The sequence below is a fragment of the Populus trichocarpa genome, chromosome 18 (genome assembly GCF_000002775.5).
Source record: "Populus trichocarpa isolate Nisqually-1 chromosome 18, P.trichocarpa_v4.1, whole genome shotgun sequence".
Classification (NCBI taxonomy): Eukaryota; Viridiplantae; Streptophyta; class Magnoliopsida; order Malpighiales; family Salicaceae; genus Populus; species Populus trichocarpa.
The window spans coordinates 11,085,857-11,109,535 of record NC_037302.2 but is presented as its reverse complement, the minus strand read 5'-3'; the positions used below and the strand labels follow the sequence as shown (position 1 = coordinate 11,109,535).

Here is a 23,679-nt window from a genome sequence, read left to right as displayed (position 1 = left end):
GTACGCGGGGTTTATACCAGCGGTTATAATTACTTATGCGTAAAATCATACATTAATTTATTTAGAATTTCAAAATATATTTCTAAATAATTTCACCTTAAATTTACAAAAATCTTGCCTTTACAATAATTATTTTATATGATCAGAAAATTTACTTGATTTATCACTAATTAACATTTTACATATTAATTTTATTATTTTATTTCATCATAAATTTAAGTTAACTCACCAGGGATGTTCATCCTATACAACAATAATTCTTCCTCTTCATTTACCATTTTTTAATGGAGGATTACCTTTCAACACCGGTTTACCGATTTTCTAGACCGGGCTTTACACGTATATTGTTGGACCTGTAGAAAAAATTATCAATAACTTGATTTAATTTTTTTTATTATCACATATCGAATGTGTGTAATAAAACCTGAATTTACTGTGAATAAATAAAACTGGAAACTCTTAAAAGTTTGAGAAAGGAAACTGAAGAGGAATCCAACAAGATGGGAGCTGATTATTATTATTTATTATTTATAATAGTCTTTCAGTCATGTTTGTTTTTATATTTTGAAAGTATTTTTAAAAATAAATAATTTTTTTAATTTTTTTTACTTCAAATTAATATTTTTTTGATGTTTTCAGATTATTTTGATATTCTAAAATAAAAAATTAAGTCTACAACTATACACTTCGTATGTTCGAGACAGAGAATAAGAAAAGTGAAATATTAGGATAAAAACACCTCAGCAAAATCAAAGATCAAAATTTAATATTATTTTAACAAGCAAGCATAGTCAAGAGCATAGTAAAGAACATATTTGTTAAAAATATATTTTAATTTATAAAATTATCCAATTTTACGAGCCAAAATATAGGTTAAAATTCAAAAACCAATATAACCAATCAAATCCGATCGAACTCATATAAAAACAAGTCAACTCAGAAAAATCAATAAAAACATAATGATTTCACGAGTTAACCGAAACTTTCAACAAATGTAAGAATTTTAAAATGCCCTCTGACTCAGCAGTCTCTTCCCAGTCCCCACCTCCACCCCACCCATGACATAGTCAAGACTCAAGAACTACACTTATAATTTAATATGCATAATAATAATAATAATAGTAAAATGGGTAGAATTTAGTCACCTACACTTGTTAAAGAAATACTAAGATGCACGCCTGCCAGCCATCAAAGCTGACAAAATCCGTTAGGTGCTTGGGGGCCAAGAAAAGGAGGGACATGCTAATATGATACGCGCGAACTGACTTTTCACGGACCAATCATTTTGGTTCTTTTCATGGAGATAATTTAGGTCTTTCAAATTTTAAATAATATTTTTTTTATTTTTTTATACATTGAACCCTTGTCATGGTTGCATTTGTGTGATGGGCAAGTAAGCTAGCGTTATTTTTACTACCATAATAACAATTACGCACCTGCAACAGTCAGTAGTCGCCTTCCAAACACCTCCCCTGCATTTCCCTCTCTCAAACACCTGAACTGCGTGCGTTACTGATTCAACAATGGAGGAGACCGACGCTTCTGCTCCCGCTGAGAAAACCACAAGCAAGAAGTAAGTCTCTCGCTATATGTCTCATTAACTTGTTATTGCTTAAAATTAATTTGTTAAGTGGATTTGATTGTGGTTTGTGCATGTTAACATTGTTGTAGTGCGCTGAAGAAGGACTTGAAGAATAAGAAGAAAGAGGAAGAGAGACGCCTTAAAGAGGAAGACAAAGCTAGACAGGTCTCCTTCCTTTTCTTTTCATTTTTTTCAGTGCTATCTTTATTCGTTTTCTTTTTAGGTTTTAAATTATGACTAAATCACAGCCTGTTTGGAAACTATGGAATTGTGGAGCGTTGATTTCAATTCTAAGCTACTTACTCAATTCTCATGTTTGGAAACCATCAATGACAAGGAATGGATTCTAGACTAGTTATAAGGGAAAGGTGGCATTTTTCGGTCTTCAAGATTTCTTTCCTTCTAAGATGCTTCAGAGTAGATTTGCAACTGACAAAATCTTGATGAAAAAGTTTTGCTTTCAATGCATGCGGGGTTTTTTTTTTTTGTGTGTGTGTGTTTGTCAATGGAGATGACCTATATTTTTATTCACCAAATCTTTTTATTATTGCCTGCTCATATCTAGATGAAATTGGCTTGCCTATATTTACTAGGAATAGTAAATGAATGGCAAGAGAACAATTGTAGACCAATTGATTGTGGATTGTGTGTGTTATTCTCATGTTTTCCATGCCATCGCAAATCACATCCAAAGGGGTACTGCGGTTGGCTTGATAATTGAACCTCATAAATTTTTATCCCAAAGCACCCCTTTTCTTTCTCTGAGATTTTCTACTCTACTCTTAATCTTTCTTTGTTTTTTTTTCTCTCTCCTGGGTTCCTGCACACTGATCAGAAATTTTGTTCTCTTCAGCCTTTACAGCTGTTCTTCATGTAATATGCTCCTCTTATTGCCTAAGGAATTTTCCTTTACAATCATATAAAACAAAAAAGTTATCTTCCTTTTTGTTTTAATTTGAACATTTATGTTTATTTATGTTAAGTGCATTTCTGTTTTATTGTGTTTTAACACTGCTACTCCATTTTGAAGGCTGCTACCAAGGCCAGCACCCAGGTTCAGAAATCTGCAGCGGCAGCTGATGATGAAGATATGGACCCCACGGTATTTATTCTTGTTTTATCTTGTCTGCACTTGATGAGTACAAAAAACAGAAGTTTTGTTAAGGTTTGGTTTTTGAGTTTGGTTTTTTGTTTTGATTTATGTTAACAGCAATACTATGAGAATAGGTTGAAATATCTCGATGCTCAGAAGGCAGAAGGGAACAATATGTACCCTCATAAGTTTTTTGTTACACTGACCATCCCTGAATATATTGACAAGTATGGGGGGTTAAGCAATGGGGAGCATCTTGAGGATGTTTCTGTGTCTTTGGCTGGTAACTTTGAACATAGGCACTTTTATTCTATTGTTTTATCTAATTGGCTGTTGTCATGTTCCATTTTGTTGAACTTTATTTTTGTTTTCTACTAGGTCGAATAATGAGCAAACGATCTTCCTCTTCAAAGCTGTTCTTTTATGATCTGCATGGTCTTGGTACTAAGGTCCAAGTGATGGCTGATGCAAGGTATATTAGATTTTTTTCCATATGTTCATCACTTCAAACTCGTTTATGCTCAGTTTGTTGCATTTCATCCTGGTCATGGGCAACAAATCCTTCTTTTTGGATTCCTTTGTTGAAAGCGGTAAAACATATTCCATTTTTTGTTGTTCAATCCAATAACTTCTTATGTAACAGCGACTATTTTCATCTTTAAGAGCACCTTCACCTTTTGAAACTCACATTCTCTATGTTAATTTTAGCTGCTTTATGTGGATAGTGCTAAGTTAGAAGTAAAAAATTATGATCTCGTTTACATAGATGGATCATTGTTATCTTCCTTATGCTTTATGATTATATTTATATTCCAGTAGTTTATATGGATGCTCATATCAATTGATAGATTGATTAAATTATCTATTGTCTCTCCTTCTCCTTCCAGATATATTGGATTGATTTGTTGCATGCTATTGTGTCTCCCAACCCCATTCTTCCTTTTTACTTCTTTCTTTGCTTCTTTTATATTTCAAATGGATAATTTTTCTTTTCTGTAATTTCAGCAAGTCAGGCCTTGATGAAGCGGAGTTTTCTAAGCTCCATTCAAGTGTGAAGCGTGGTGATATTGTTGGTGTCACTGGATTTCCAGGTTTGGTGTGGTACAAGTGTTGGTTAATATGCTTAACTTTGAATTTATATTATATTTTTAACTAATAATATGTTCAACAAAGAAATAACTAAACAAGAGTCTTAGTTCACCTTCAATATTTGTACTATCAAACAAAATATTTCATTCCCAATTCTTTTCTTTGTCCTGACCTAATTGCAACTGAAGGCCACCAATAACTATTGAACTTTGTATTGAGGTGTTCATAGGAGATGCAAATCTCCCTAGCAACAAATATTGTATTGAAAACTTGGGGTGATTGATTCTCTCTGAGATTGAGTAATCATGAGTTCAACTTGTGTTGAACTGGACCTCATTTGTTGTACATAATGTTTAAGCCCTCTCCCTCCAATTCTGTGTGTGTATATGCATGCGTGCATGTGCTCGTGTATCCATGAATATGCATACTTGTAGAAAGCATATATAGAATTAGTTGAGAAAAGTACGCAAGACCTAGTTTAGAGAAATTACTCGTCAACTTCCATGGTGGCCATGTTCTCAAGACTGGACTGCTGTTTGAAGCATATCTCTATATTCTGTGCTGGCTAAGAAATGCAACTTGTGTATAGTGAGGTGAGAATGGAGAGCTACACTTATATTCTCCAGGACATATTTTTGAAACATTTGAGATATTGATGTTGAAGAATTCTAGGTGAATTTTTAACAATTGAACTGATCAATAACTCCGTTTTATAGAAGTGTAATAAAAAGTTCTCTCTGTATGTGGCAAGTATACCTTTGTTGTGTGCATGCTTGCACATGGGCATTCATTTGTATGTTTCTATCAATGTGTCAGCAGAATAATTAAAGACATGATCCAACCAAACAACACTTGAGAGGAAAGCATCTTTTTTATTTTTTCCTGGTTGGACTGTTTTGATTATTATGTTGAGGCATTTGCAAAATATTGCTCCCTTCTGTTTTATTCAAAGTCAGATTGAATGAGTAATGTTTTCTGGAGGCATCTTGCTATGGATGCTATGCTATAACTGTAATCTTGTCATTTTTTTTCAATCTTAAATATAGATTCTGCTAGGAATTCATCCTTTTAATTATGTTAGTTTTGCCTTTTTTATTTGTTACTTTTTTCTTTTTTATAATTCAGGAAAAACCAAAAGGGGAGAGTTGAGCATGTTTCCAACATCTTTTACGGTTTTATCTCATTGTCTGCACATGATGCCGAGGCAGAAAGCTGGCCCTGGCTCGGATGCTTGTGTGAAGGTTAGAAACTTTTATTGTTACTCTACTGCCTCAGGCTGAAATTATATTATGATGGAATTGTGTCCTTGTTCTACAGAAATCTGAGGTTTGGGCCCCGGGAACAGTCAGGAACCCTGAGGCATATATTTTAAAAGATCAGGTATTTAGCCAAAAGAAATCAAGTCTGTTTGAAAGATCAGGTCTCTTTTCTTCTCAATTCTTTGTTAACTCTTTTTTTGGATGGACGACTTTCTAAACAAGACCAGTTTGCTGTGCCTGTCAATTCCATTTACTATTTGAGTGGTTGAATTAGTTTTGTTGTCTATGTTACTGTCAGACTGGATGAATTTGCCTAGAAAGGATAATGGATGAAGCTGACCTTCTGGCTAAGATTTTTAGCTTGATATAGTTGGATTAGCCTTACTAGTAATGATGTTAGCTAAGTTGCATGACTTGCTGTCTTGTAATACTTGAATAGCAGATTACCAACTCAAAATAGTCATGCAATTGAAACTATGATAGTGTTTTCTTTTGTGAATAATGCAATAAAACCATTATATTATCTTTGAGCTGGGTGACTGTTGAACTTGTAAATTTTTTGTGTCTTGATTTATTCTCTGTTGACTTAGAATGATACTTGGGGAAACTTATAAGATCACACTTTCCATTCTTTCTAGCACAAGAATAGCCTCCATGATGGGTCTCTGACAATTTCCAGTGTCCCTTTGGAGCAGTCATTTATTTGTTTTATTGTTTTGTTTTAGGAAACACGTTATCGCCAACGATATCTAGATCTAATGTTGAATTTGGAGGTTCAACAAATATTCAAGACCAGATCTAAAATCATTAAATATGTGAAGAGCTTTCTTGACAATCTTGATTTCTTGGAGGTCAGTCATCTATTTTGCTGTTCTGCAAGCCTCTACCTGTAATGCTTTCCTCATATGTAACTATTTATTTCTTGCTGATTTTTTCAACTTTTGTGCTCAGGTTGAAACACCAATGATGAATATGATTGCTGGCGGAGCTGCTGCCCGTCCATTTGTAACCCATCATAATGACCTGAACATGAAACTGTACATGCGCATTGCACCCGAACTCTTTCTTAAAGAGTTAGTTGTTGGTGGACTCGACCGTGTTTATGAAATCGGAAAACAATTTAGGAATGAGGGTATTGATTTGACACATAATCCAGAGTTCACAACTTGTGAGTTCTATATGGCTTATGCTGATTACAATGACTTGATGGAACTCACTGAGAAAATGTTGAGCGGTAAGAGTGAATATTTGGGATCTGCAAAATTCGTTTTTACATTGTTTTTATTTTTTTAATTTTACTGAAATACTTGTATTTTTAAAATAGGCATGGTCAAGGAACTTACAGGTGGCTACAAAATTAAATATCATGCCAACGGGCTTGACAAGGATCCAATTGAGATTGACTTTACACCTCCTTTTAGGTCTGTTAGATAATGTTGCTTTTCATCTATAGGATAGTTTTAACTTTTGACTTTATGTGTGGATGATTGAATTAACAGTTTTTTAACTGTTGCAGACGAATTGACATGATTGAGGAGTTGGAGAAGATGGCCAACCTCAATATACCAAAGGACCTTTCAAGTGATGAAGCTACCAAATATCTTGTAGCTGCATGTGAGAGGTTTGAGGTCAAGTGCCCCCCTCCTCAAACGACAACTCGTTTGCTGGATAAAGTAATGCTTCTTCCCCATCTCTTTGTTTAGTTGACTGTTGTAAAATTGTATGGCGTTGAATGAGAAAAAGGATCTCTCCTTGTATCCTGGGGTGTGTACCATAGAGAGACTTTTTCACAATTAAGTAGATGAGTCAGCCTTGTGCATGAAACAAGGTCTATGGTCTGCTGAGAAAATCTTTAATCATGAAAGGAAACATTAGAAAGTATTTCATTCAATTTGTTTTCGCATTTGTTTTTTCATGTGTTCTGCATTCGTTGGGGATGAATGGTGGGAATTTCTATGGTTTGGGGTTTTGAACACCAAAATCTAACAGAAGCCTTTGATACCCATTTACACATAATTCATTGTTTGAAACAAAATTACACTTCGATGCATACTTTTTACACATAGAGATGAAGTAATTACCGATCATGGAGCGTGCTGTACTGATTTTGAGTTAATGTTGAGGTCAAAAGCTGAGTTGTTTTAAGCATTAAAAAAGGACCAAGCAACTGTTCAAGGTTCATGTTATTGTACCTTTTTCTGTCTGCAGCTGGTGGGACATTTTCTAGAAGAGACTTGTGTAAACCCTGCCTTCATCATTAACCAACCTGAGATTATGAGTCCTTTGGCAAAGTGGCATAGATCGAAACCAGGCTTGACCGAACGCTTTGAATTGTTTGTCAACAAGCATGAGGTATTTTTCTCAGTTGCATCATTCATACTTTTCGTTCCCCTTCAATTCATCTGCCTACTTATACTTCGATTTGCGCCTCTTATATTGTTTGATATTCTGTGACTGCTCAGCTTTGCGATGCATACACTGAATTGAATGACCCTGTTGTACAACGCGAACGATTTGAGTCACAACTCAAGGTAACCCACATCATTTTGCAGTTTGCAATGTCAGTCTAATGACTGGAAATTATACCTGAAAGCAATTTGTTTCCAAATTTCAGGATCGACAATCAGGTGATGATGAAGCAATGGCTTTCGACGAAACATTCTGTACGGCACTTGAATATGGATTGCCTCCTACTGGTGGATGGGGAATGGGTATTGATCGGTTAGTTATGTTGTTAACTGATTCACAGAATATAAAGGTTTGTGCCAAATCACCTCTTCATATTTTATTTTATTTGCGTGTCCACATGTTTGCGTGCCAATGCTGCCACACTCGCTACCATGTCAGCACGGGGTTTAAATTTTCATCTATCACTCATATTTCTGCTTGCTTTTTGGGGGCAGGAGGTGCTTCTCTTCCCTGCCATGAAGCCTCAGGATTAACCTTCTGCTAAAGGTACTTCTCATCCTGACTCCTGAATCCTACTAATGCTTTCTTTAATTCCTCTTGCATTGCCACCCCTCCCCTTTCTTCTCACCATCATAGGATATTTTGGCTGTATTTAGCTAGATGCGACTGCATTCTTATTTTTTGTAATTACCCTAAGCACCTACAGGGATAGAGGTTACACAAAAAGATGCATAGTTCAATCCACTTGTAGACTAGAGATGCATGTTTCACCAACTCAGTTTTACGTGGTGCTTATCATTTGCCATTTAATACTTGTTTTTTGTTACCGCAGCTACTTAGGCTGTCTGAAATTCTGAGATCTGGAGCATGAACCTTCGGTCAGTTATAGAGGTGGCTGTGTTGTCACCTTCAGGATTTTTTTTCCCACCCGACCGATAATTATTTGTAATTTATCTTTGGTCTCTTAACGTAGAAGGGTTTGAAATGGTATTCGATGAGCTCATTAAATATATAAGATGTGCTTTTGTTACAATTCTCGACTATTTTTTATTTGGGTTTTAAATTTTAAGAAATAATAATTTTAGTTTGGTTAATTTTTTTATATGAAAATTAAACAAACCAAAAATAACATCCCTAAACATGCCCTTCAATGAGCTCAACGATAACAAATCTCATGGATCCACACACCAATATTAGTAATGACATGTAAACCTATAGATCACCACTATTTCAACTAAGTTCTAGTGATCATCAAGGTGCTTCCATCCCCTGATTTTTATTTTATATTACTAATATTTGCTACATTTCTTAATTTAAGCGTATTTGTAATGGTGGAATATATTTATCTTGGACGATTCATAATGCCCCAGGGATCAAAGATTGTCATGAGAATTTGATGAGTGATAATTTTGTGTTCAACGCTCGTGATGAGATTGGGAGGATGGGATGTATTGATTTTTACATTATCCAAGACATAACAATTTGGTCATGATGTGATGTGAAATTTTGATTTGTTTGTGTGTTGTTTTTGTGTTTTATTATTGTCTACTTTGAATACATATCGTGTTTGAATTTTCATGTTAAATATGAAATTGTGTGCACTTTAATTATAGTGTTCTTTTGTCATGTTTACATAAAAAAAAATGTTTTTTTAGCTTTGAAACTTGGTTTTAAAATTCCAAGCATGTTGTGGTAATTAATTATCATGAGTGTTTGGTTATCAAAAGCTCAAAATTATTTAACCTAAAAATTTAAACTGTTAGGTAAGGTCTCAAGATATGATTTATATTATTCTCTAATATATCCTCTCAAGTAAAAACTTTTTGGTCTTGAAACTTACACATGTTTACATTACTTTGTGTTTACTTTTTATCAAATAAATGGAGATGATGAGATTTGAACTCGCCACTGTTTGGTCATCAAAGTTTTAGTACCATATCAAAAAATCATCTCAATCCAATAGCTTAAGTTGTTAAGTAAGTTTTTAAAATATTATTTATATTATTCTCTAACTTTAAATATGAAATTGTGTGCACTTTGAAAATTGGTTTTAAAATTTCAAGCATGTTGTTGTATTTAATTATCACGTTCATGTGTGTTTGTTTCATTTATAATTTATTTTTCATGTTTAATCCGAGTTAAGTTTATATTTTGACCTCAAGCTAATTAAATCAAAGTTGTGTGCATGTTTTATTCCTATTGTTTTTTATGTTTGCTTAAATCTTGTGTTCTTTTATGCCAATTATGTAATCGTGATGTTGTTGTTTATTTCTTCTTCTTAAATCCATGATGACTTTAGTTTTCATACCAAATTAATTATATTTTTAAGTTTTGAGTGTGATTGCTTTTATGATAATTTTAACTTTTGTGTGAAATCCTTTATTTTGTATCTTAAAATCTAGTTTTGTATATATATATATATATATATATATATATATATATATATATATATATATATATAAGAGAAAACATTATATAGAAAACCTCAGTACGTGACGTTGTTATACCTGAGAATGATCTAAAAGATCGGGTCCCAGGTTTCCAGCCTATATACTGATTTTATGAAAATAAGTGCAATTAAATATAAACAGATTTCTGATGTAAATGAACAAGGCAAGACCAACAATATCAGGATCCTTGATCAAACACAGAGCATACTTAAATATACATAAAATATAACAAGAATGTAAGTAACGAAAATAGAATTTTACTTAAATTTGTAATGTAAATCAATACAGGAGATATTGATAATCAATACAGAAGATATTGGTTACAGAGGAGAGTGGATATGGGCTACAGATACGAGTTTACAGGGGAGAGTCTAATTTTTCTGAGGGAAAATGATAGTCTGTCCTCTAAGGTCTTAGGAGTCTCCTTTTATAGACGAGTTGTCATGGAAGAGGCCAAAACGTCTTGTTGGAAAGCTTGAAGATTCCTTCAGAACCCATGTGAACCCATGTGATATTGCCTGCCATGATTGGGTGACGACAAAATGAAAATTGCCCATGTTTTTTATGGGACTTTCATTTGTTGTCTTCTTGCCACTGACAGTGGATTTGTCTGTTTGCAGTGACAAGTAATATTTATAGGAAAAAAGCCTAAAACAAATGGGCTTTAAAATAAAAAGGGACTCAAAACAGTTGAGTCGAAAGATATGGGCTCTAAACAGATGAGCCTGAAATACTCTTTTTTTTTAATGTCGCTTGATAGGCAGCAGGATACCAAAACAGTCATCTTCATTATCGTCTCCAAGGGAAACGACAGGAGTTGTCGAGCCAGATGAGCTGGATTGGGACAAGACTGTTTTCGGGTCTTGGCTTTGTATAATGCCTAGTACTATTTGTAGGTATTCTTCCTCTGTTCTAGCAGAGGCAAGGAGAGCTGCCGTTTGAGCATTTCAGGCTAGAAATTTTGATTGAGGATGATGATCAATGATGGGAGTTGTTTGGTGTTTTTGTAGCCATTCCGTAACAGCTAATTTGGAACTTTTGGACTCAACTGCAAAGGAATCCCACCATTTGATTTTGAATTTGCGAACAAGTACTGGATTTTTGTTTTGTAGATTATATTCATAGAATCACGAACATACTCATGGAACAAAAAAATTTGTACAGAAAATGAGAAGGGAAGAAAACTTCCTTTCAGAAAGAACTGGTTGGAAGTTATTTTTGAAGTGAAGGTAACCATTTTCAACCAGAGGATGTTCTTTGAGGTAGTCAACATGACAACCATAGTAGTCCCACCATTGGAGGAACCATAGGGGGAGGTTTGTAGTATTCATGACGCTATGGAAGTAGAAAAGCCAAGAATGACTATGGTTTTGATTTTGTAGGAGGAAATCATTGAACCATGCATGTTGGTAATCCCAATATGTATAGGAAGTATTGAAGTCCTGGGGGTTTGTACGGAAGTGTATGGGGAAGGAGAGAGGTTGATGTAAAGGTTGTCCCCAATCTTTAGGGTGGATAACCTTGTGAATGATGCATGTAGAATATGCCGGTTCAGTGTGATCAGAATGTAGTTTGAAGTGTTTGAACTTGACAGAATTAGTAATCTCAAGGATGGCAGCATAGTAGGATTGTGGTTTGGCTAAATTCCAGGGTTTGTAGTGCCAATTTTGAGGGAAATTTTTTGAAGCAGCAATGAAAGGATTTTCATGATAAAATCCTTCTTCCATAGTTAAAATATTTTGGAAAGTAGTTTTGAAAATATATTTGGATTTGGTTTTTGAAAAATTGGTTTGTTGTAAAGAAAGGAGGGGTTTTGAAGCAGAAATGCCTCCTTAGGGTTTTGAAAGGGATTTGGAAATACTACCTGTTTGAGATACGAAGTCACTGGAGGCTTGTTGGGACACTTTTTGTAATGCCATGAGTAACTCTGATGATTTGGATATAGTGTTAACCCAATGTTGAACTGTGTCTGTTTGTACCTGTGGTGGTTTTGTAGTTTCTTCTTCCTCAATAACTGCCTCATACCAAGATTTGATAGGTTTGGCAGCTAAGATGGCGGAAGACATGAGTTTTGCAGAAGGCTTGGGGCTTTCTGGTTTTGTAGGCTGGGTTTAAGGGGCTTTCCCCTTGTCTTTGGCTTTTGCTTTAGGAGGCATCATGACTTGTTTTGAAGGAATTCTCGGGTTAGAAAATCAGGGATTGAATTTGAATCTTCTTTCATGTAGACAATATCGAAATAAAAAATACTTAAAATAGCTTGCCATCGGGCAAAAATCTGTTTTGAAGCAAGATTTTAGACATCTTTTTGTAAAACTTCTTTTGCAGATTTGCAGTCAACACGTAAAAGAAATTTTTGATTTAACAAATCACTTTGAAATTTTGTAATACAAAAAACAATTGAAAGGATCTCCTTTTTTATAGTGGAGTAATTTTTTTGACAGTCATTCCAGTGGGCGGATGTGTACTGGAGTATTTGTTCTTTGTTATCTTGTACTTCTTTAAGAATTCCATCATATCCTAGGTCAGAGGCATCGTTCTCGACTATCTTAGGAGCTAAGGGATTAGCTAAATGGAGGAGAAGAATGGTTTGGACTTGTTTCTTGATCTGTTTGACTAGGTCGGTATGGAGGTCAGACCAGCGAATGGGGTTGGTTTTTAACCTGTCACGTAAAGGTTTGGTTAGATGACTAATATTGGGATAGTAATTCAAAACATAATTTATACTGCCTAAAAACCTTTGCAATTGGTTTTATCAGTGATCTTATCAGGAAATTTGTTTGTAAAGGTTAAAGATCTCTCTATTGGTGTTACAGTGCCTTAGCTGATATAGTAGCTTAGGAAACGGACACGGGTTTGGAAGAGAGAAATTTTTGTTTTAGAAACAACTAAACCATTTTGTTTTGCAGTATGAAAGAATGTATGTAGATGTTTGAAATGTTGATCTATGGAATGTGAAAAAATAAGCACATCGTCAATGTAAACAATACAGAATTTTGAATGTGCATTGAAGATGTCATTCAGATGCGTTGAAATTCAGATGGTGTATTTTTTAAGCCAAAGGGCATGACATTCCATTCGTATTGGCCAAAAGAAACTGTAAAAGTAGTTTTGTATCTATCTTTGGGATCAATCTGGATTTGCCAAAATTCGGATTTCATATCAAATTTAGAAAATATGAATGCAAAGTGCGATTTTTGCAACAAATCTTTTTTGTTGGGAATTGGATATCTGATCCATTTTAAAGCAGAATTTAAAGGTTTGTAATTGATCACAAGTCTTAGTGTGCCTCTTTCAATTTCAGAGTTTTTGTTCACATAAAAGGCTGCACACGACCAGGGTGATCTTGACTTTTGGATAAGACCTTTAGACTCGAGATCGCGGATTTCAAGTCTGCAATGCTGTTCTAAATCAGCATTCATCTGTATAGGTCTTGCTTTTGTAGGTATAAGTTTTTCTGAAAAAGTATCTTCATAGGGAAGATCAACGATGTGTTGTTTTCTTGTCCAGAAAGCATTAGGTAAGTCTGAACAGATCTGTTGTTCAAACGTATTTTGTAAATCAATGATTTTCTTTTGTAAATCAAAGTTTTGTAATTGTTTGTTGATACGACAAAAAGAGATATGGTTTTGTAAATCATGTAGGTGGAATTGTTTGCCATGAATCAGTGCATTGATATGATAAGTATGTATGGAACATGCTTTAATCAAATTCAAATTTCTAGTCTTAGATTTTTCTAAGAATGGGAAAACGAGTTTGATGCTATTGATTTTGAAAGTAATACAATTATGATGTGCTTGATATGGAGTGATCATGTCAATGAATGGAGTACCAAGAATGATGGTATGATTAATATCTTTTGTAACAACAAAGAATGTTTTAAGAGAAATACCGTTGTTGAAAACAGAGGCTTGGGTTTTTCCTGCAATATGCAATTTTGAATTATTAGCAGCAGAGAGATTTTTAGAGGTATTTTGTAAAAATCATTTTGAAACTACGCCTTCTTTGATGCAGTTTAAATATGCATCTGTGTCAAATAAGGCAATAGTGTCAAGTTTGAAATCTTCTGAGAAAATAAACGTAATCTGAATCAAATATTTTTTTTGAAGATATTTGTGTTAATACATTCAGGAAATCATCTGGAATATGCTCAATATTTGTAAGTGTATGGGGCAATACATGAGATTCAATGGTTTGATCTTCTGGTTCAGACTCAGTGTCAGACTGGCTTTCGATTTTGGACTGAAGATGTTGTAATATGGCAGAGTCTTTTTGTTGGGCTTGTTTTAGGGTTTGTAGTTCGGATTTGAGAGTTTTGATCTCAGAATGTAATTCTGGAATGGTGATTGTGGTTTTAGATTTCTTTTTGTTAAGGATCTTTGTAAGGTCATAGGTATTAGTGCTAGTAGAGGGTAAAATAGAGCGGCTTGAAGGGTTAGATGAAGGGTAACAGAGCTAGTAACAGGTAATGTTTTTGGGATCAAATTTTTGTTTTGGTTTTGACTGGAAAGGTCTATATGGTTTGGTAAATTTGTAGGGCTTTTTGTAGTAAGGTTGATCTGGTTTGGAATAGAACCGTTGTCGGTATTTATGGGTTGTTCGTTTATAAGGAGGTTTTTGGCTTGAACATTTTTTGGGTTGTGAACAGGTTCCACTGCAGGAGGGTTTTTTAGTGGAAAGGTCAAACTGGTGGCAGAAACTACCAAGTTCTTGCCTGGTACGTTTCATTTCCCACTTTAGGTGTTTTTGGAGTTTGAGGTCTTGGCAGATCTTAAGACCTTCTTTTTTTGTGAAACTCACAAGCTCACTGTATGTAAGCTAGTCATATGGTATGGTTTTGGTTGTAAAGGTTTCCTTAATTTTGTTTCGGACCTTTTCTCCTAAGAGAATTGGTAAGCCTACAAGGAATTTTTCTTTCCAAAAGGGCTGGTTTGAATCTTCCCGAAGCATAACACGAGTAAGGAAGGTATTTTTATACTACTGAAAGTCACTGAGTTTCTTGCACCGAAAGTTGGAGAGAAGTTCAACATTTTTGTCTTTCAGATGGGAAGGATCTCCGACAAAATATAAGGAGATGGTAAGGATAAGGGTGGACACAACATCTTGGATGGTGTTTCCTGAAGGATCAAGGATTGGTGTTTGGTCTTCATAGGTTTGTATAGAGTTTAGAATATGTAAGTGGTCTGTTTCAGTGAGATGGTAATCCCACCATCCTTTAAGTTGGCCAGAGAAATCTGCAATAAGGAGTTCAACTATGGCTTTATCTGGGGTTCCTGTTTAGGTTTTGTAGGCATTAGCTGCCATGGTCATTTGCTGGAGGGTGTTTAAGATATTGTACTTAGACATCTCATCTATGTTCCATTCATAGAGGGAAGAAGCATTATATTTATGTTGGCTAATGACAGTTGGTTCAGTAGATATGGAAATGTCTGGAGCAATGGTCGTTTTGGGAGCTTGCCAGGTAAGTCTGTGTAGTTGAAAAGGCTGTTCTTGAAAAGTATCTATATCGGAGGTTGATACGGGGTTATTTTGAAGAGTATTAACCTGATTTATAGAGGATGAAGGGTTGGATTGTTGAGGTGTGTCTGGGACAGTCAAGGTTGTTCGGTCAATGTTTTGTAGGTGTGTTTTAATGGCTCTAAGAAAATCTGTTTGGTTTTCTTGGATTTGTGCTTGGCTTGTTTTAGTAACTTGGTAGGGTTTGAATACTGGGTTTTTTTAGCTTGAGGTCAATGGGGTTTTTATCAGTCATGAAATGGATGAAGGTTGGTGTTTGTGAAATTGTTTTGTTAAATGATATGTTTGGTGTTTGTGAGAGTATCTTCTCAGGGTAATTTGTATGGAGCTTCATCAACTGTCTGGTTTTTGTGAGTAAGTTGTATGTTGCGTAAAGGTGGATGGTCAAACTCAACTGTAGGTCCACTGGTAAGGGTCCATGTAGGAGTTTTGGAACGGGTTGTGATAGGACATGCATGTTTAATGGATGCAAATAGATATGTAATATGTTGTATTGGCACATAATGAAATTCAAACCAATCAAAGAACAAAATTTGTACTTTATGGGTTTCAATGTAAGCATAAAATTGTTTTTGGATATCAGTTCTTTGTTGGAGAAAATGTTGAAAAAACCAAGTGCGTTTTTCAATATTATGATCACCATAAAAATCTCTTCTGAAAAGAGTTTTGTTTATGAAAAATGCTTTTCTGAAGTCAAAACATTCAACTCGTTTTGGATGTTTTCAGTAACAGCTGAAAAGGTTGGTGAAGCTGGAGGAGATGGTTGCTCAAGGTCTGTATAAACAAGTTTTGGTATATTTGTAGTGTAGTCTGCATTTTGGAAACTAGTAGAAGGGATATCATATGTAGATTTTCTAGGAGGGTTTGCGTAATAAGGGATATTGATAATAGAAGGGATTTTGGAAATTCTTCCTAGATCTATTGTATTGGAAGAGGAAGATTCTTCTGAGAATCTAGAACTTGTAGAGTGTCGATGGAAAGACAATTTGACTTTTCCAATATGTGTACTGGGTAATGTTTTTAATTTGGATATTGGGTTGAGGTGGTTGAGGTAATTCTGGTGGTGCTACACCTTCGAGGATCCAATCTTCTGGAAGGGATATATCTTTCCATTAGATTGCTTTTGGGACAACAGTGTTTGAGCGGGATAAATCTGTTTGTAGAATGAGTGTTTCGCCTTTTTGAGATTGGAATTTGTGTTTGCTGGCAAAGGCTGAGAACATGGCTTTGTAGTGAATTTTGAATATGAGAGCAACATGGATAGATCCTTCTAGCATGTCATAATTATGGGTCTTTATTTGTAGTAGCATACTTTGCAAAATATTCTTGTCTTTGAGGGATATGGTTATGTTTGGATAACAGTCAAATGATACCGGGCCACTGCAAAGGCTAGACTCAATAGAACTGAGGAGGGAGTCTTGGAAGTTTTGAAATCTAGCATCCCGAAGGACAGCTAGAATGGAGGTGTTCAAACCTTTTTTTGTAAGGGGTTTTATCCAGACTTCGATAAGGCCAACATGGATATATTTATAATTTCGAGCTAGATGTTTTTGTAAGGATTTTTGAGAGAGGAGTTGGATGGTTTCAAAAGATTTTATAAGCTGAATATCTCTTTCTTCAGTTTTGATAGTGAAATCGGTTTTGAAAATATCATATTTAGATTTTTGATAAATCTGAGTTTGAGAAATTTTTGAAAATTTTCAATCATCAATGTTTTTTGTAAAATCTTCAATAGTTATCTATTCACTTTGTACAATCCTTCTGCTTTTAGAAGATTCAGAGGTAGAGTAAGCTGAAATGGAAGTAGTCATGTGGAAAACGGAATCCATAGAAAGGAGAGATAAACTAGGAAATAGGCTGCAGGTTATATATATATATATATATATATATATATATATATATATATATATATATCCAAAAAAATCTTCTCGATTGCTTGGCTATTCAAAAATCACGATCCTTGATTAGTTGACCCCTCAAATGATTATATTCCTCGGTAGGGGTGATTATTTTTTGTTCGGTTCGATTTTTATTAAAAAAAAGTAACCAAACTATTTTTTTTTTAAAAAAAAACCAAAACCGAACCGAAACCTGTTCAAACCGACCGGTTTCGGTTCGGGTTTTTTGGACAAAAACCGGTTCAAACTGGTTTGGTTTGGTTTTTTTGGTTTGGCTCCGTTTTTTTCCGGTTTGGGTTCAGTTCGGTTTTTTCGGTTTCAAACTTATAAAACCGAACCAGTCAGTTTTTTTAAAATTTTAATCTGTTTTTTTTCACGGTTTGGTTTTTTCAGTTATTTGTTTTTTGGTTTTTTCGGTTTAATCAGTTTTTCAGTTTTTTGGCTCCCCTCTATCCCTTAGTTAGCATGCTCCTTTGTTTCTATGTTCTTCGATAATTATATAATTGATAGATAAATAGATAATACATTATTTTATTTTATTTTATTATAATTAATATTTTTTTCTTTTACTTTGATTTGTGTACCGAGATTTTCTTGTTTAAGGGTGCTCCAACAATGCCCTTGTGAGTTGCTTTTACAGTTTTCCGTCCAGTCACTGCTTAATTGGTTAGCGTATTTCTCAACGTGGCATGCTATTTTATTTTACTTATTTAGACTGAAGGAGCTATGTTATAGGTTCTTGAAATAAAAAGGATTAATTTATATTTATGTTGAAAAATTAAGGACGGAATAAAATAAAATCACTAGTACATAGTTGTCTTTGAATAGACATATAAACTATATAGATGGTTTGTGTTATGCCGCAAGTCGTATAAAAACATATTTTAACATAAAAAATAAATATTTAGATTGTGGGAATCTTTTTGATAGCCAATGGGTTAACCTATAAGTATTTTGATTCGATTTCTTACTTAACCAGAGTTTCACATTAAAATCATGCAAGAATTATCCTAACATTACACAGTCAGCCTGGTAGTTTCAAAAATAATTTGAACTATCATAAAAAAAAAACATGGTATGACTTTTACTAGATTTCAATATATTATTATTTAAAAAAAATTATTAAGATAGCAGTACATTGGATCTACCCGAGTTTCACGGCCTAACTCGCCAGATCTGTAATCTGGGTTATAAACTTTATCAGGTTGAGAAAAAGTTTTTAAACTATATTTTTTTAATTATATGATAAAAAAAATTACTAACAAAATTAAGCAACAATTCAATGTTATGATGTTTGGTTTTTTTGGACAAAAACCGGTTCAAACTGGTTTGGCTTGATTTTTTTGGTTAGGCTCGGTTTTTTTCCGGTTTAGGTTCGGTTTGGTTTTTTCAGTTTCAGACTTATAAAACCAAAACCGAACCGAACCGATCGTTTTTTTCAAAATTTTAATCGGTTTTTTTTCACGATTCAGTTTTTCCGGTTATTTTTTTTCCGGTTTAATCAGTTTTTCGGTTTTTTTCCTTATCTCTATCCCTCTATTTAAGGGTGCTCCAACAATGCCCTTGTGAGTTGCTTTTACAGTTTTCCGTTCAGTCACTGCTTAATTGGTTAGCGTACTTCTTAACGTTGCATGCTATTTTATTTTACTTATTGAAGGAGCTATGTTATAGGTTCTTGAAATATAAAGGACTAAGTTATATTTATGTTGAAAAATTAAGGACCAAATAAAATAAAATCACTAGTACATAGTTGTCTTTAAATAAACACATAAACTATATAGGTGGTTTGTGTTATGCCGCAAGTCACATAAAAACATATTTTAACATATAAAATAAATATTTAGGTTGTGGGAATCTTTTTGGTAGCCAATGGGTTAACCTATAAGTATTTTGATCCGATTTCTTACTTAACCAAAGTTTCACATTAAAATCATGCAAGAATTATCCTAACATTACACAGTTAGCCTGGTAGTTTCAAAAATAATTTGAACTATCTAAAAAAACATGGTATGACTTTTACTAGATTTCAATATATTATTATTTAAAAAAAATATTAAAATAGTAATATATTGGATCTACCCGAGTTTTACGGTCTAACTCGCCAGATCTGTAATCTGGGTTATAGACTCTATCAGGTTGAGAAAAAGTTTTTAAATTATTTTTTATTTAATTATATGATAAAAAAATTACTAACAAAATTAAGCAACAATTCAATGTTATGATGTTTGGTCGAGACCGACAATCCCATATAAAACAAACCGAAATAAATTATGAAGTCAGTTTCAAAGTAACCTAAGCTAACCCTCCAAATCCACGACACGGTTCATGGATTTGATTGAGCTTAATAATCTTTTTTTAAAACTATTATATATTTAATTATATAATATATACTTGCAAAATGGAGCACCAACCCAAATAAGACGTTTATTTAACACTACAATAACCTCATAGAAAATAAACTAAAACAAATTATGAAACTCATTGTCTAACTACCCCAAGTTAACCCATCAAACTCGTGATTCGGGTCGTGGACTCCTTTACTTTTAATTAATAACTTTTTTTTGAAACTAAACTTTATTTTATTATTTGATAAAAAAAAATAGACGCTCACAAAATTGAACAACAACCAAATGCTAGGAAGTTTGTTTGAGACTATGATAAACTTATAAAAAATAAATCGAAATAAATTATAAAACCAATTTAAAATTAATAAAATGTTAAAGGTGAAAATAAAAAAAAATAAGAAAACAACTTTGAAAGTTGAAATAAAAAAAAAATTAAAGGAAAAAAAATAAATCAAGCACGGGGAATTAAGCCTTTAAAAAAAATACCTAAACATGTACGTTTGGGACAAACAACAAGCATTGTGTCACCTTTCATTTCAGACTTTAGTTATAACAGTTGGTTGGAATGTTGGACAATCAACTTCAAGGGGTAAAAAATTTCCTTTACAATAAAAAACACCAAAGAAACACCCAATGTACCTTAAAAATTCATTTATGATATTAAATCAACATTTAATTAATTAAAAACAAAAAACTAACTCAAATCCAAAAACATTTTTGAGACCATGTCTACTTTTTTATGCAAATTGAAGGGAAAAAAAACTTAAATGAAACTCTCCTCATTTATTAGTACAAAGGATAACAAGTTTTATCATTGAAAAGTCACCTTTTTTTATTGTAATTCGATAATTTTATATCCTTTTCCAAACTCACAAAACAAAATGTGAGCAAAATAAAATTTTAAACCAAATTGTTTAATTTACAAACTAAAGGGACCAAGAAAGAAATTTGATAAGATCGCAAAGGCAAAAGGTGCCAACACATTTTTTTTTAAAAGGCCTCATATTTTATCTTTGTTTCAATTTTGATCTCCTCATCTTTAATTTCTCTTAAACAATAAAATTGGACTATTTTTCATGAAAACAAGTGTCAATCCAATAGTTTGACTTTTCTTGAGATTAGGATAATCGAATAAAAAATAAATCATAATATTTTATTAATTTTAAATTTCAATCAACACAACATAAAAAAATCAAGTTGAAAATAAAAGAAAAGGTTGAGAATCAAAGATAAAAAAAGGATCAAAATTAATATTATATTTTTCTTAAAAACAAAAGGCTTGCTATTATTTATTTGTTTTAATTTTGATCTTTTAATTTTTTACGTACAATAAACTCAAATTCTATTTTTTTTTTTGTTAAATAGAGCACCAGTGTTTTCAGTGGAGAAATGCATAGTTTTTAAACCTGGTCCGGTCCAAGACCCGGGTTCCGGGTTTTGACCGGGTCATCGGGTCGCCCGGGTCAATTTCTATTTTTAAAAAAATTCAAAACGGCGTCGTTTTAGTAAAAAAAAAGGTCAACGGGTCCAACCAGGTTTTTGACCGGGTCTCCGGGTCAACCCGCCTGGTCGGCCGGGTCACACCTGGTCATGATTTTTCCTATTTTTTCTTTAACCAGGCCCAGTTTTAACACTGGATCGCCCTGGTCATGGGTCGACCCAGCGGACTGGGTTTGACTGTTTTTTTGCTCTTGCCGGTCTTTAATCTTACTCGAATCGGTCCAGCAACTTGATTGACCGATCCGGGTTAAATAACTATGCATAAAAGTGTGTGTGTGTGTGTGTATATATATATATATATTCACACACATGGATTTGATATATGAATTGAAGGGTGCTCCTTGATGCATAGCTTTTTCATTCACCTGTTTGTTTTTGCGTTTCAAAAGCGCTTTTAAAAAATTTTGAAATTTTTTTATTTTTTTTGCTTCAAATTAATATTTTTTTGGTGTTTTTAGATCATTTTGATGCGCTGATATCAAAAATAATTTTTAAAAATAAAAAATATTATGAAAAGCAACTGCAACCACACTTTCAAACAGGTACACCGCTATTCCACCTGTATAGTCAGGTGACTATAATAATAATAAGAATAATAATAATATCAACAACAACAACATATCACGTAAATTATTCCAGCTTTTGGTTCTTATATATGTGTTTTTTTTTTTTATCAATGCATTCAAAATGCTTATTTATAATTATTTTTTTAGGCCAAGATATATTACCCTATTATTATGAGTGAATCTGGGGTAGGTTAATCTTACCTTACCAAGGCTCATAAAATGTGAATTAAGGCTTTTGAGCTTATTTTGAATATAATTTAAGAAAACGAGCTTGAAGTCCATTTAATCATTTACTATTCTTTCAAGTTAATGCCTTAAATTTTGAAAGTAAGGATTAAGTTTTATTATTAGGCTTAAGACTCGAATCACTGTTTTGAGTTTTAGTAGTTTTTTTCTTTAATAAGAAAGATGTATATACTAGTTAAGATAAGCTTTAGTAAAAGCATAATAGGTGTATTTATTATTAAAAATAAATAACAATGCAACTTATCTTAAATATGATGCTTTATGGTGATTTAATTTTATCTTCCCTAACATAATCAATCTCTTATTAAAAATTCTTTGAATACCGATTAGGGTTTCTAGTTAATATAAAAACTAGACAACAACTTATTTTTTTCATTTTTACTTTTAATTCGTTGATATATCACCTTTAACTCGCGAATATATCTCATGAGACACTTGTAAAGAAAAAAAAAAGAAATCATATTCATTGATTTATATGTATTGTAACAACCCAAACTTTTCATACAAATATTTTCTTTTTAATTGTTGTGTATGTGAAATTTGGAGGTAATTCTCTCTCTTTATATATATAAAATCATTTTCAAATTAAAAAAGAATAATCATTTCCTTCTTGTGTGTGTATTACTTAAATACATGTGATAAGTTATTTACATAATCATGATAAATTTACAATCTTCTTCTGCTAATAAAATGACCATGAAAGTTTGATTAGCAAAATCAAGATTGTAGTGAGAGATGAAACATACCCGTATCACGTAGAAAATAGAGTAAGCATGTCCGCTTTCAGTACCACTAATATTTTTATTACAATTCTAGTAACAAACACAATGTCATTAATCTTTATTATAAGTCACCACCTTGGATACCTTAAAATTTTGTTAACTATGTATTCAATAATTCTTTTCAGATAATCATAAGTCATGCTTTAAATTAACCATATACATTATCTCATTTTAAAAACCACAACTCCTGCTTTTAATGAAATATGTTTCTCGATTTATCTATATACTCCGAACTCATGATCTATATCAATTATGCATTCATTAATTCATTTCAATAATCATATTTAGTGCTTCAATCCAATTAAAGATTTATTAATCTCATATTATACTCATAACTCATGTTTTAACTTAATTGTAGATTCATTTATCCCATTCAATTTCATTTACTCAAACTTTAATTTAACTTCTGGATTCATTAATCTATTTCATTTTCTTATTAATAGCTTATACCTTAGAATAACCACACTCATTTACCCAATCCAATACCTTTCAGTTGATCTTATCTTAATAATAGGATTTATTATCTCAATTCCATAATCATAGCTTTTACTTTACAAAAACCGTATTCATTTACCCGATTCAATAATCATCATAACTCATTATTCTACATAAATTACCTAAATTCCCCGAGTGATTATGGTACTCAAAATTCATACATTACATCTATCGTATTCACCAATTTATTTCAATACCATAATTTATATTTTACGTCAACTATAACTTCATTGATTTATTTCTATAATTTTAGCTTGGAGTTTACATCAACCACGATTGTTTATTCATGTTAATAGTTATCATTTCATGTTTTATGTCGTTGTACATTCATAGATCTATTTCAATAATCATAGCTTGGGATTTACATCGATTATATTCAATGACCCATTTCAATATTTGAGATCTATATATTACATACACTAGTCATTAATTTATCTCAACACTTATAACA

General features: G+C 32.9%; 1 protein-coding gene across 8 annotated transcripts in view; it reads left to right on the top strand.

Moving 5' to 3' along the window:
• Positions 1-1,407: 1,407 nt before the first annotated feature.
• LOC7488956 (lysine--tRNA ligase, cytoplasmic) overlaps positions 1,408-23,679 on the top strand; it is a 37,091-nt gene continuing 14,819 nt past the window's right edge. Inside the window, exons 1-17 of one of the 8 annotated variants that reach the window (XR_008057990.1) lie at positions 1,408-1,573; positions 1,672-1,747; positions 2,613-2,684; positions 2,793-2,958; positions 3,054-3,147; positions 3,681-3,766; positions 4,890-5,005; positions 5,082-5,144; positions 5,749-5,874; positions 5,975-6,257; positions 6,348-6,444; positions 6,540-6,696; positions 7,232-7,375; positions 7,486-7,554; positions 7,638-7,781; positions 7,927-7,978; positions 8,265-8,323. Coding sequence is in view for 5 of the 8 variants with exons in the window: in XM_006372017.3 (XP_006372079.1) it covers positions 1,524-1,573; positions 1,672-1,747; positions 2,613-2,684; positions 2,793-2,958; positions 3,054-3,147; positions 3,681-3,766; positions 4,890-5,005; positions 5,082-5,144; positions 5,749-5,874; positions 5,975-6,257; positions 6,348-6,444; positions 6,540-6,696; positions 7,232-7,375; positions 7,486-7,554; positions 7,638-7,781; positions 7,927-7,965 (1,782 nt within the window). In the remaining 3 variants the exon portion in view is untranslated. Of the gene's footprint in view, positions 1,574-1,671; positions 1,748-2,612; positions 2,685-2,792; positions 2,959-3,053; positions 3,148-3,680; positions 3,767-4,889; positions 5,006-5,081; positions 5,145-5,748; positions 5,875-5,974; positions 6,258-6,347; positions 6,445-6,539; positions 6,697-7,231; positions 7,376-7,485; positions 7,555-7,637; positions 7,782-7,926; positions 7,979-8,264; positions 8,466-23,679 lie in introns of those variants that run through there. The other 7 variants (XM_006372017.3, XM_052448860.1, XM_052448859.1 and 4 more) reach the window with 7 other exon arrangements.